General features: G+C 41.9%; 1 protein-coding gene across 3 annotated transcripts in view; it reads left to right on the top strand.

The window, feature by feature from the left end:
- DSP (desmoplakin) overlaps positions 1–14,071 on the top strand; it is a 39,489-nt gene extending 25,418 nt beyond the window's left edge. Inside the window, exons 18-24 of one of the 3 annotated variants that reach the window (XM_077180941.1) lie at positions 1,835–2,028; positions 2,887–3,049; positions 3,655–3,738; positions 4,645–4,752; positions 5,391–5,489; positions 6,322–6,819; positions 10,192–14,071. In XM_077180941.1, coding sequence (XP_077037056.1) covers positions 1,835–2,028; positions 2,887–3,049; positions 3,655–3,738; positions 4,645–4,752; positions 5,391–5,489; positions 6,322–6,819; positions 10,192–13,386 — 4,341 coding nt within the window. In that variant the 3' untranslated portion in view covers positions 13,387–14,071. Of the gene's footprint in view, positions 1–1,834; positions 2,029–2,886; positions 3,050–3,654; positions 3,739–4,644; positions 4,753–5,390; positions 5,490–6,321; positions 8,614–10,191 lie in introns of all 3 variants that reach the window. The other 2 variants (XM_054640780.2, XM_077180933.1) reach the window with 2 other exon arrangements.
- Positions 14,072–14,711: the final 640 nt, after the last annotated feature.

Genomic DNA, 14,711 nt, shown 5'->3' with positions numbered 1-14,711 from the left:
AGCTGGTCCATGGAGGGGATTTTCCTGCTCTGGGGCTCTGCACTGGTGCAGCCTCCCCTTGAGTCCTGTGGTCAGTTTTGGGTGCCACAAGATAAAAAAGATATAAAGTTATTAGATAGCATCCAAAGGAGGGCTGTGAGATTGGTGAAGGGCTTTGAGGAAGCTGTATGAGGAGTGGCTGAGGTCACTTGGTCAGTTCAGCCTGGAAAAGAAAAGACTGAGGGGAGAGCTCGTTGCAGTTACAGCTCCTTCAAAAGGGGAAGAGGAGGGGCAGACTTTGATCTCTTCTCTGTAGTGACCAGTGGCAGGACCCAAGGGAACAGGAAGGAGCTGTGTCAGGGGAAGTTTAGGTTGGATATCAGGAAAAGGTTCTTCATCTGGAAGTGGGCTGGGCACTGGAACAGGCTCCCCAGGGAAGTGGGCACAGCACCAAGCCTGAGAGAGTTAAAGAAGCGTTTGGACAACACTCTCAGGCATGTAGTGTGACTCTTGGGGTGTCCTGTGCAAGGCCAGGAGGTAGATTCAATGATCTTTGTGGGTCATCTCCAACTCAGGAAACTGTGATTCTGTGAAATTATTGGAAGTAACATACAGGTTATTACTTCTTCCACCCCCTGGTTGTTGCTGCCCCCAGAGCAAGGGCAGCTGCTTGGAAGGTTTCTGGAGCTCTCATTTGACATGACAAAAAGGTAACTGGGTTGTGCTCCATTTGCACCACCTACACACTTTTTTCCCTACTAAAGGTAAGAACAGAAAATAATGAAAGAGCTCTTCTCCCAAATGCATTCAGTGCACAAAAGGACCAGCAGATAAAGGCAGATAAAAGACTGGATCTGCAAGACAACTTTGTGCTCAGCAAAGAGGTTATTTCCCTTTTCCCCTTGTACAGGCTGAATACTTTTCACTCTAAGATTTGACATAGACTCTGTAGCAAAACCAGGACACTCAATAACACTCAAATTAACTTGCTACACCTAGAGGACAACAAGGGCAATTAACAAGCCTATATGCAAGAAAGGAGATACTGCCTTCAAATCTACATTCACTAGTGATAACCACAGATAATAGTGTACAGAAATGGGTTACAGAGACCTTCCACGCAGCTGGGAGTTGTTCTTAGCTGGAGTAAATTTGAGCTACACAAAAAAAAAAAACAAAAAAAAACCCAAAAACAGAAAAGCTTGAGCATTTCACTGAAGGCTGTAGCCATCCCTGTGGCTGGGGGCTGCAAGGCAGACAACTGCCTGTGCTGTATATTCCATTTGGTGATGCCCACGGTATGCCCACACAGCAGATATGTGTACCCAAACAAGTGTGTGTGTGTGTGTGTGTGTGTGAAGAAACATCTCCATGGAGGATGTTTATAAAATAAAACAACAACAAAAAAATGTGCAGATTTTTAGGCGTTTAAAAACTGGATATGTCACCCCTGAGACTTGATTCCACAGCTGTTGCAAGTGCAGGAATCTTTTATACTTCAGTGAAATTTTCTAGTCAGTTGTTTCTAGGAACAAGCAAGGCTCTTGTTCTGCTCTGGTAACTGCTCTGCAGAGTTCTGAGAAACTGAAATGTTGTCTTCAGAATACAATAGCAGAGGGCTTTGGTTTAGCAAATTATTTAGTCTAACTTTAAACACATTTTTAAGCCGAGCTGTTTATCAAAATAGGTGTTTCACTTTAAATAGTTTAAGTCCAGCTGACATCACTATACATACCTTACTGACTTAAAAACCACATCTTTAGATCCCAACATACCGTGCATGCTGTTAAATTGGTTAAGTATTAGTATCTTCTCAAGAATAAATTAAATGACAATATTTTGGTTTTTTCTCCAGAAAATGAAAGCAGACCTAAATATGAAGAAGTCATTACTGAACACCTTGGAAAATGAGCTGCAGAGAACACTTCAGATTCACTCACAGTCTTGCCAGTCCTACACCCTGTATGACATGGACATTGGAAAGTACTGTGACAAAGTTACCCAGCTAATAGACCGCTGGCAGAGGGCTGATAAGCAGATAGATAACAGGTTTGTTCATGTTTTCAGAGTGTTTTCCTTATTGCTGTTGCTACCAAGATCATCTTAGCAGTGAATTCTAAAAGACCTGATGTGCACTAATCTTTGCTTTCAAAGGACAAATGGTGACTTCAGGGCAATAAGACTTGAGCTATTGTGAACAGGTTGAACATACTTCAAAAGGAATTGTGTAAGACCAAGCAGAAAAATGTAGTTAGCCATGCAAATGTCTAACCTATATGCTAAAGAGTTGTTCCAATTTTTTTTTTAATTCTTGCTAATGTTCTTGGATTAAGTACTTCCAGTCAACATTTTCTCCCTCAAAAAAGCAACCATGCTTATTCCTCAACATCCTATACTTTAGGGTTAAAAAAGTAACACTAAGAATTAAGTAACAAAATTGAACCTTGAATCTGAATCATGAACAGAAGGCATATTCTGATTGTTTGAGGGGGAGAGGTGGAAGTTGAGGTATGGCTTGTTGTATTTTGTTTTATTTTGTTTTTATCTGAGGACAAAATGTAGTCCTAACTGGTTGCTGGTTCTTCAGTGAAAATTGAGAACAAGAGTACCGAAGTGAGCAAGCTTGATTTTTATCACTGCAAGTTTTATTTATTCCTCACTTTGACAGGAAGGCCGAACCTCTGTGTATGACAGAGTTACTCAAAAGTGAGGTATTAAAACCCCATATTGGGTGACTAATAACCAGTACAATTCTCATTTATTTAAAATTTTTGTTCAGAATCTCCTTTTCAGAGCTTCCCATAGTTTTATGTAAGTTTATTTGTGTCTTATTTCTGAAAACTGTGTAAAGAGAGAGAAAGAGAATGCACTTTCCATTTTGACAGGTTTTTCCCTTTTTTTCCCTAGGTCATGGGATTTAGAAAGGCAGATCAAACAGCTGAAAACCTACCGAGATCTCTACCAGGCTCTTAGCAAGTGGATCTGTGATGCCAAGCGCCGTCAGGATGCTATTGAGTCCATGAAGCTGTGTGATTCCAACACTATCATGAGATACCTACATGATCAGAAGGTATGCAGCACCTGAATGAGTTGTCTTCAGCTATTTGGATTTAAATTGTTTTGCTATACAGAAAATATCAGTATCAACGCAGTCTGCAATACAGTGGCCTGTTTTAAATTATAAAGTATGCAAGCTACCAAAAAACACCACATATGTAGAAGGCAAGAGGGAGGAAATATTATTGTCCTCATTACTTTCTGTCAGCACTGCAACAGATTATGAACAAGACTGCATTTGGCTCCTACACATTCACTGACACTTTTACACATCAGCTTTGAATTAATTCAAGGGACCATAAGATGGTGCAACTTATGGGACAAATTACAGCACAAAAATAAAAATCAAGTAAATACATCTAAGCTAAAGTCAAGGAACTCTGCCTTCCCAGCTCTGGGGGTTTTTCAGTTGCTGAGTGTTCTCTCTGAGAAAAACCTTCTCATGCCCAAAGAGCTTGCTGTTGTAAAAACTGCCCTGGTACAGGTCATTTCAGGCCTCAGCCTCCAGGGCTGCAGTAGTCTCCTGCTGCAGGTGCTTTCTGATGGAGGCAGCGTGTACAGGAGGAAATACTGGTAAATCTTGCAGGAGTGTTTCATGGCTCACTTTTCTCTTGGCAGAACTTGCACAGTGAAATCTGTGGGAAGCGAGACAAAGTCGAGGAGCTTCTCAAGCATGCAGATCAGTGCTCAGCTGCAATTAAGGTACTTGGATCTCAGCATTTTTGTGGGGTGTGGTTTTTCATGGTCAGGCACATCCCATTGTCTCTGCTCTGCTGACGGGTGAAAAGTCAACTCCCTGATGCGTGTGTACAGAAATTGCTGGGGTGAAGTACTTCTGAGTACAGAACACAATGAAAGCAATTTGTGTACTTGCCACCTGAAGACTATGGGATCATGCAGTAGATACCAGTGAGAGCTTCTCTTCAGGTGAATCAAAGCCTCCTTCTAGCCAGACCAAACCTTCCAGTTCACATGTTAAAAAACATAAAGAAGTCAAGAACAGATTGGTGCTTAACAAATTTGGTCTGATTAGGATCTGATCTAGGAGGCAAGACAAATGCAGGTTAGCAGGAGGAATGGTGTGCAATAGCCATGAAAATCAATAACATACAGAGGGAATGGTTTTGTGGTTCTTGCATTTTTATGTCATCCTTATATCTGTGCTTTCTCCAGCTCAATCTTACTCTCTGTGACAAAGGTTTTGCTATATATGTGAGATGGCATATGTGATACAAAAGAGATTGTTATTTCTGATGACGTTTTCGTGGATAACAGTACTTAGACCAGTTACTCCCGTGAATCTTTTTCAATTCCGTGTAGCCCTCAACTTACAGAAACACTTGTCTTCTTGTTTTTGCAAAATGTTTTTCCTCTTTTTCCCTTCTCTTTCTCCTCCATGCATCTCCACAGGGGTACTTGAACTGATGAGCTTCTGTTTATGACAGAGGATCATCTCTACATGGTCAGAAATATAAACGAGGGGGAATGTAGCTTTTCATTAAGGAAACAAAAGCAAAAATCCCCAAAAACTTGCATTTTCTGAAATAGTTTCACAGATAATTCTTTGGCAGTTTCTAAATGGGTCTTGCTTTTTGTCTTGTTTTTCAGGATTATGAGCTACAGGTTGCTTCCTATAGTTCGGGATTAGAAACATTGCTCAACATACCTATCAAGAAGAGTGTGGTTCAGTCTCCTGCAGTCCTAATCCTACAAGAGGTACCTTTCTTTCCTCCCTTTTAATCTTCTGAATGCATTTGTTTGTCTGTGTGAGCCCTTGTGAGTCATACCCAGCTGTGTTCTAACACTTAGCACTGTCACTGGTAATGTGCGCTAAGCACGTAAGCAAAAAGAATTAGTGCAGAATAGTCATTGTGCTGTAAAATCAGACCTGGGCTTGTTCAGACATTAGATTAGCCCTCGGTAATTTATCTCATTCCTATGCACTGTCCACTGCATACATACTGTGAGAAAGGTAGATTCTTGCCCCAAGTGGTTTAGTCACTTTCAGCCAGGGAATTAACTGCTATTAAAAATTTATCTTGGATTACTTGTGACTGTCAGACAGGAAGAGCGGGATGAACCAGGGGATGAAGGCTTGAATTTAATATCACATCAGCAGTGGGGGGCAAACAATCCTGGAAAAACCAAAAAAGATGTGGATTTTTTGTAAGGAAGAATTCACACTTTTTGGGTCCTCAGAATGCTGTGTGAATTTGTGAGGAGGAGAATCTGCTTTTTACTTTGTCGAGTGATGTGTTTGCTCAAGTAGATTGGAATCCTTTAAATGGTCTGGACATAAGTATTTTCATGTCTAACTCTAGTACAAACTGCTAACAATTCTGTTTCTTTTCAAGGCTAATGAGGCTCAGTCCCGCTATATAGAGCTTCTTACAAGATCAGGAGATTATTACAGATTCTTGAGTGAAATGTTAAAGAGCATGGAGGATCTGAAGGTATTCTAAGTCTTTTATTTTCTCTAGCTTTCATTTTTACCACAGATTAGAAAACTATCACTGATCAGAGGCAGAAATACAGTATAAAACAGCTCACAAAACTGTATCCAGAACTCAGAGGTGTCCTACAAAGGAGTCATACCAGCAGAGTCATGCATCTTTTGTGAAAGAGTACAGTGTTTTACAAGGGGACCCCCAAGGTGATGTGTGAAGTGAGGTAGAGAACTGGTCTCCTTGGTAAAGAAGGAGGTGCTCATCAAGGCACATGAGCAATCCTTCTCTGCCCATCCCAGCCTTGACTTCAGTGACAGCACAGATACCTCAGTGCTGAAAACTTGCTCCTCATGGTTGAGGGCACCTCATTTTAGACCATATTCTAAAGTGTTTTGAAAGAGGCAACTTCTGATTTGATACTTCAGTGAAACAGAGATGCCCATTAAAGAAGGTGCATATATGGAATGTGATTTTCACCTGTTTGAAAAGTGGGGAGGTTCTAAAGGTGACTGTTCCATACTTTCCTGGCGAACTTCTGCTAGACCACATTTTACTATCAGTAAAATCACCTCCCTCCCCCTATCAAGTATCTTTGCCCCTCTGAAAGTCATTATATGCTGATTTCTGAGTAAGGTTTCTGTATAAATAAAGATTCCAGAATCTGTCCTAATGACATTAAATAAGAAAAGGGGGTTTAGATGTCATTGAGGCAGCAAAAAAATTAATTTTTAAGTTGTCAGTGTTACAATGTATATTTTATTGCATGTGATGATTTTGAAACAGTTATCAAAATATTTATAGGAGTTTTTCAGTTTGTTTTTCTGCTATCATGTTGCAGATGAAAAACACCAAAATTGAACTCCTGGAAGAGGAACTCAGACTTGCTAGGGATTCAAATTCAGAGACAAGCAACAAACATAAATTCCTGGAGCAAAATCTGCAGAAGTACCAGATGGACATTTCTCAGCTCAAGGCAAAGCTGATGAGTTTGGAGGAAATGAAAAGACAAGCTGAAATGGATGGAAATTCTGCTAAGCAAAACCTAGACAAATGCTATGCCCAAATAAAGGATCTAAATGACAGAATAACCAGGTTGACTTATGAGACTGAAGATGAGAAAAGGAAAAGGAAGTTGCTGGAGGATAGATATGAGCAGCAGAAGAATGACTATGACCAACTGCAAAAAACAAGGCAAAATGAGAAAGACAGCCTTGGTTGGCAGAAGTTAGAGTCTGAGAAGGTCATCAAGGAGAAGGAGTACGAGATAGAAAGATTAAGGGTTCTTCTTCAGGACGAAGGCACACGGAAGAGGGAGTATGAAAATGAGCTGGCTAAGGTAAGAAACCAGTTTAGCGAGGAGATGAGTAATTTAAAGAACAAGTATGAAACAGAAATTAATATTAAGAAGACAACAATCCAGCAGATAGCTGCACAAAAAGATGATGATGCAAAAGGCCTCAGAGCCCAGGTTGACAGACTGACAAGAGAGAACAGAGACCTTAAGGATGAGATCGTGAGGCTGAACGATGCCATTCTGCAAACAACAGACCAGCGGCGGAGGGCAGAGGAAGATGCTCTCCAGCAGAAGGCTTGCAGTTCTGAGGTGTCACAGCAGAAGCACCAGTTAGAGCTGGAGCTGAAACAGATCATTCAGCTTCGTGGGGAAGACAACTCAAGGTACAAGCAGGCTCTTGAGGAGGCTGCCTCAACTATTCAGGATAAAACTAAGGAGCTGGAAAGGCTAAAGCTTCAGCTTCAGGAAGAGGCTAAAAGCCGATGGGAACTTGAAAATGAATTGGCTAAGGTAAGAAACAGTTATGATGAGGAAATTATTAGTTTAAAGAACAAATATGAAACTGAGATTAATATCACAAAGAATACAATTCACCAGGTCACCATGCAAAAGGAAGAGGAGACAAATAATTATAGAACACAGCTTGATAATGCCATGAGAGAAAATAGGAATTTGTGTGAGGAAATTAGGAGACTGAAGAATACAATAAGTCAGACAACAGATAATCTACGGAAAATAGAAGAGAATGCTCAGCAGCAGAAGGCAGCTGGCTCAGAGCTTTCTCAGAAGAAACAGCAGCTGGAGATTGAGCTAAAACAAGTTATTCAGAGACACTCTGATGAAAGCATGAGGTACAAACAGTCACTTGATGATGCTTCTAAAACCATTAAGGAAAGAAATAAAGAGATTGAAAGGCTGAGAAAGTTGTTGGATGTCGAAACAAGTCAGAGGAAAGAAGTGGAGGATGAGAACAATCAGTTGAAAAGAGTCCAGTTCGACCTGCAGAAAGCAAACACGAGTGCGACTGAGACAATTAACAAGCTGAGGATCCAAGAGCAGGAGCTGGCCAGACTGAAAATTGACTATGAAAGAGTTTCACAAGAGAAAAAAGGCAGGGATCAAGAAAGTGCAAAGTTCCAGAGCACTGTAAAAGACTTGCAGATCCAGAAACATAAGCTGGAGGAGGAGCTTTGCAGACAGAACAAAAATTTAATGGAGGAAACGTCCAGGAGGAAAAAACTGGAGGAGGAAATAGAAGGCATGAGGAGATCTCTGAGAGACCAATCAGTTAAAATAACTAATCTCACACAGCAGATAGAGGAAGTATCTATTGTAAAGAAGAGGAATGAAGATGACCTTAGACACCAAAGAGAAGTATTAGATGGTCATGTGAGAGAGAAGCAAAGATACATGGAGGAGTTAAGAAAATACACATCTGATATTGAGACTCTACGTCGTCAGTTGGTCCAAGAACAGGAGCAATTAAAACAGGCTCACCTACGATATGAGCACTTACAGAAAACCTCTGAGGAAAAAAGCAAAGCCTTGAATGAGTGCAAAATAGAGATCGAAAGGCTTCAGTCTCTCACCGAGAACCTTACCAAGGAACACTTGTTACTGGAAGAGGAGCTGCGAAATGTTAGATTGGAGTACGATGACCTCAGAATGGTCAGAAATGAAGTTGATGAGAAAAATACCACCATTGCTGAACTAAAGAATCAGCTTCAGATGAGCAGCAAGCAAACCCTGGAACTTCAGGGGTTGCTTAATGATTTACAGAAAGAAAGGGAAAAATTGAGACAGGAAATTGAAAAATTCCAAAAGCAAGCTCTAGAGGTATTCACACATATTTTGATCCCAGCTTTACTGTTTCTCAAATATATAGTTAATTGCAGTGTCAATTTGAACAAATTAATTCACTCTTTGCTGTTTGAAGTCACTGTACTTGTGACTAACATTCCCTTTATGACCCTTCCTCTTGGTTAAGTTTTAAAGAAAAATGGCAGGATTTGGCCACTTCCTTAACCTCTTTACTCCCTGGGAACTGTTCTAGGGAGCCATAAGCTCTCATCACCTAGGAGAGCTTTGTTCTCAGACCTTGCCTCAGAAGAAATCTGTGTTCTGCGCCAGTGTCCAGCAAAATATCCTAGGGAAAAATGGGAGCATGTGGAGTACCACTGTGCTTTACCAGTTTCCTGCTGCCTGTGTGCTTCACAGGCTGTTTCAGCCAGGATGGGTTAGAGCCGTTCTTTGAGGCTGACCTGAGTGCTGTCCCAAATAAACTGGCTAAAACCCCAGAACCAACAAGCTGTCAAGGTGCTGATTAGCTGGGTAAGATGTTGACTCCAAGTGAGGATTAAGAGTCATGTTGTCAGCTGTGCTTAAGGTACTAAAAGTCTATCTTTCTTGGACTGCTTTGGGGACTTATGTTCCTAAGTCACTTGGGGACTTATGTTCCTAAGTGCATTTGCAAATTTTACTATTGGCCCTTACTTCTTAAACTTTAGATGACAACATAAAAAAGTTAAAGAAAACATTTTAAAATATTTTGTTATTCTGCCTGTTTTTTTTGTAAAAAGAACTACTCTTTAAATATATAGAAGTGAGCACTTGTGAAAATTTATTTTTTCCTAGACTTGTCCTTATGTTTCTTCCCTCATATCCTTTATTCAGTTTTTCTTTCCTTTATTCTAAAAATCCTAATACTGATATTAAAAAAATACTAACATTTAGGATTATATAACACCCATGAAAAAAAAATATACATATATATATATGTACACATATATATGCATGTATTACAAGTAGATAAACTTGTATTCAGTTTAATATGCATGCAAACATGCATGCTTGTGGGTGTTTGTGCATATGAACACATACATGAAGACACTGCATGAATTAAAATGGAAGGCAATGCAGGTAAAATTGTTTGGAGTGACATGTGAAACTAACAGGAAAGCAAAAATTGAGTCATATGTTTCCTTTTATCCATGTATGACCAGTCCTTAGCTCATGCAAATTCCCCTGGATTAGTAGGACTGCCAGGACATCTGCTGAGCATCAGGCTATTTATGAGTCTCAAATGCTCTGTGTATTTGTCAGTGTACTGTAAGAAGTATCAAAAAGTTACAGAGAACTAAATCAGCTGAAGGTTGAGGCTGTGGGTAACAGAATGAAGTCTCTTGAGTGTCTGGCAGTACTGAAGATACCATAAGTGAAGGGATAATGTACCTTCTCTGGCTTATGTGTGTCTGTAATCTTGGGTAAGGCACTGCTGTGACTGGAATGTTTTCCAGTTGGGGTTTGCTGCAGGTTAAATGACAGGCTGGAGAGCATTGTAGGCAGAGGGCATAACTCTGACTAGCACAAACTCTAACCATCCTTTCTTGCTTTATTTCTCCTCCACAATTGTAGGCATCCAGTAGGATTCAAGAATCCAAAAATCAGTGTAGTCAGATTATGCAAGAAAGAGAAACCCTGCTGATTAAAATGAGTGCTTTGGAGCAAGACAAAGCCAGACTGCAGAGATTAGAAGAGGAGCTGAACCGTTTGAAAGTTACCCTGGAGTCAGAATCACGTTTGAAGCAACGCCTGGAAAGTGAGAAGCAACAAATTCTGAATGATCTCAATCAGTGGAAGAGCCAGCACTCCCGAACAGAGGAATCCATAAGAAAGATTCAGTGTGAGAGGGAGAAGAGTGAGAGGGAGAAGAACAGCCTGAGGAGTGAGATTGAACGACTGCAGATGGAAATCAAACGAATTGAGGAGAGATACCGGTGCAGACTGGAAGAGACCGCTGTCAAAAACCAGTCAGAGTTGGAGTCGGAGCGTCTCAGGCTGCAAAGAGAGATCGAGAAGCTCAAACAGCGCCCATATGGGGCTCACAGATCTACACAGACTGAGGAAGACTTCTGTATCGATGCCTCCAAGCTGGTGTTCAGTGGGCTGCGGAAGAAGATCACAGCCATGCAGCTGTATGAGTGCCAGCTGATAGACAAACTCACACTGGATAAACTGCTGAAGGGGCAGAGGTCGGTGGAAGAGGTTGCGGCTGACATTGAACCCTACCTCAAAGGGGCAGGTGCTATTGCAGGGGTGTCCCTTTCGCCCAGACAGAAGTATTCTTTTGTTGAGGCCAAACGGAACCAGCTGATAACAGCAGAAAATGCAGTCCTGCTCCTAGAAGCCCAGGCAGCAACAGGAGGTGTGATAGACCCACACCGAAATGAGATATTAACAGTGGACAGTGCTATCGCCAGGGATCTGATTGACTTCGATGACAGAGAGCAGATCTATACAGCAGAAAAGGCTATTACAGGATTTAAGGATCCTTTCTCAGGCAAAACTGTGCCGGTATCTGAAGCCATCAAGAAAAACTTGGTTGACAGAGAAACTGGAATTCGTCTGCTTGAAGCCCAGCTGGCTGTAGGAGGGATAGTTGATCCTGTCAACAGTGTTTTCCTACCCAAAGAGATAGCTTTATCTCGTGGGTTGATTGACAAAGAACTGTACAGGATGCTAAACAACTGCCAAGGCAGTACAAAGAACTTCATTGATCCCACCACCAAAAAGGCAGTCACTTACATGCAGCTGAAGGAAAAATGCAGGATTGAACCACACACTGGTCTGCTGCTCCTTCCAGTGCAGAAGAGGAGTATGTCATTCCAAGGGATCCGGCAGCCTGTCTCAGCAGATGCACTGCTTGAGGCTGGAATCATTAAGGAATCAACAAGGAATGACTTGGAAAGAGGTGCAATTACAGTGGAAGAAGTGAGTGAGAGAATTATTGATTTCCTTCAAGGCTCTAGCTGTATTGCTGGTATCTACAATGAGGCTACTAAAGAGAAACTTGGCATTTACCAGGCTATGAAAATAGGTTTGGTTAGGCCGGGAACAGCCCTTGAACTCCTAGAAGCCCAGGCAGCCACAGGGTTCATAGTGGATCCTGTCAGCAACGTGAGGCTGCCTGTTGAGGAAGCCTACAAAAGAGGCCTTGTTGGAATTGAATTTAAAGAGAAACTTCTCTCTGCTGAAAGAGCTGTCACTGGGTACAAAGACCCAGAAACAGGAAACATAATTTCTCTGTTCCAAGCAATGAACAAAGAGCTCATAGAGAGAGGCCACGGCATTCGTCTGCTGGAGGCGCAGATCGCTACTGGAGGGATCATCGACCCCAAAGAGAGCTACCGCTTGCCAGTAGAGACGGCCTACAAGCGTGGCTACTTCAATGAGGAGCTCAACCAGATCCTCAGTGATCCAAGTGATGACACCAAAGGCTTCTTTGATCCCAACACTGAGGAAAACTTGACCTACCTACAGCTGAAAGAAAGATGCATAAAGGATGATGCAACAGGGCTCTGCCTTCTGCCCCTGAGAGAGAAGAAAAAGGTGGTACACACCTCACAGAAGAACACCCTTAGGAAGCGCAGGGTGGTCATTGTGGATCCAGAAACAAACCGGGAGATGTCCGTTCAGGAGGCGTACAGCAAAGGCCTCATAGATTATGACACCTACACAGAACTAGCTGAACAGGAGTGTGAGTGGGAAGAAATAACTATCACAGGATCAGATGGCAGCAGTAGAGTCGTCCTTGTGGACAGAAAAACAGGTAGCCAGTATGACATCCAAGACGCCATTGATAAAGGCCTGGTGGAGAGGAAGTTTTTTGACCAGTACCGTTCTGGCAGCTTGAGCCTGACCCAGTTTGCAGACATGATTTCCTGCCGTAATGGCACTGACGAGGTGTTCCGGCACGAGTCAGTGACTCGGTCTCCCACTGTGCTGAGTGTCAGGAGCTCTTCTTCAGTGATCAGGAGCGGTTCTTTCTCAGAGACCCCAGATGAGTGCAGTCCTATTGCAGCCATTTTTGACACGGAAAACTTGGAGAAAATCTCCATTTCAGAAGCTATACAGCGGGGCATCGTGGATAGCATCACTGGGCAGCGGTTACTTGAAGCCCAGGCCTGCACCGGCGGCATAATCTGCCCTACCACTGGCCAGAGGCTTTCGCTCCAGGAAGCCACTAGCCAAGGCATCATCGATCAGGATATGGCCACACGTCTGAAACCAGCCCAGAAGGCCTTCATAGGGTTCGAAGGCATAAAGGGTGGACGCAAGAGGATGTCAGCAGCTGAAGCAGTGAAGGAGAAGTGGCTGCCTTATGAGGCTGGGCAGCGGTTCCTTGAATTCCAGTACCTCACTGGAGGTCTCGTGGACCCGGAAGTGCGTGGAAGAATAACTACTGAAGAAGCCATTAGGAATGGATTGATTGACGGCCGCGCTTCCCAGAAATTACAAGACACCAACAGCTATCCCAAAATTCTGACCTGCCCCAAGACCAAGCTGAAAATATCCTACAAAGATGCAATGAACCGGTCAATGGTGGAAGACATCACCGGGCTTAAACTGTTGGAAGCAGCCTCTGTTTCCTCTAAAGGCATATCCAGTCCTTACAATGTCTCCTCGGCACCTGGCTCTCGCTCTGGCTCTCGCTCTGGCTCGCGTTCAGGCTCACGCAGTGGGTCTAGAAGAGGAAGCTTTGATGCCTCAGCAAGCTCTTCTTATTCTTACTCATACTCAGCCTTCAGCAGTGGGTCTATTGGGCGCTAATAATAAGTGAGGGAATGTGTCTGCATTTTATTATCATTTAGATTATCCTATATTCCATTTACTAAAAGAAAAAAAAAACAACAAAGTAACTCAAACCAAAGCCTTGAAGTCTTTTCTGGGTGTGTTACACTTTTCTTCTGAAAAAGCTGTAAAATGTTCGGATGCAAACTTATAGAATATAGATTAGGGAATGCAAAATTACTATTTGTGAATTTTGAGTTTCGGTTCCCATTTCCTCTTAGTCTTAGGATTTTAATAGGTCTCTGTATATTTTAAATACTGTGTCATGTGCCTTCTCACATTATCCGTTACTATCAACCCATAAGATGATAACTGAGGTTTGAAAGTCTTGCAGTAGTTAACTTTTTATCCACATAGACCTTTTTCAATTTGCTATTATTAAAAAAAAAGATATTAACAATATGGGCAGAAAATGCCCTTAGTACTGGTTTAGAATCTATGCTGTAAACATGAAACTGTCTTTCAGATGCTCTACTTCTTTATGTTTGGCTACTGATTTTCTGAAGTACAACTTGGTGGAGTAAAGGGCTATTATTAGGCTGGGCTTTTGTTTTACTGTTAACCCATATACAATTTTCTACTGTTTTGCTTTATTTCCCTGTAACAAAGAAAAAAGAATCTAACTTTACCATGTCAGCTATTCTGGAAAATAAACTTCTGAAGTTTTAAAGTGTTTGGTGTGTACTTAATAATTTTATCTGTGGACATTCTTGGAAGTGCAAGTTAGAGAAAGAACCATTTTTAAAAGAAGCAGATAGTAGCTTTGTTGTAAAAAGTGCACAGGCAAGTTACATTTCATGACGCTGAGCCATCACTTTTATGAATGAGGACTTCTGATACTGATTTTTCAGTAAGAAAATTAAGGTAGCACCAATAATGGAAGCTATGCCCCAGAAGCAGAATGCCTGTTTGCACACTTGTTTATAGACCTGATGATGATAATAGGAAGCATATTTTTTCTGCTTGTGATCCAGCTCATTGTCTCTGCATCTACAAGGGACTGAGTCAGATTCTCCCTTACATGTCCATGCAAGTTTGGACAGTGAGCAAAACAAAAAAACTGGCTGGCTTAGCTGGCCAACTGTGGCACAGGAATATCTTTCAAAACCTGAACAATTGCCTCTTGTGATATCCTTTTGCCTCTTCTGTTGGCTCCTGAAAGCCTAGCTTGAGAGAACCGCGGTAGTGTATCAGTGCTTGCGTGATACCTTGCTGTCATCAGTTTTATGCCGGCTGCTGGCATCCTGCTGACTCCTTTTATCTGAGCTGAGGAACCAGAGCAGAACTAAATGACCACAGTATTA

Source organism: Agelaius phoeniceus, chromosome 1, assembly GCF_051311805.1.
Source record: "Agelaius phoeniceus isolate bAgePho1 chromosome 1, bAgePho1.hap1, whole genome shotgun sequence".
Taxonomy (NCBI): domain Eukaryota; kingdom Metazoa; phylum Chordata; class Aves; order Passeriformes; family Icteridae; genus Agelaius; species Agelaius phoeniceus.
This window is presented reverse-complemented; position numbering and strand designations above follow the sequence as displayed.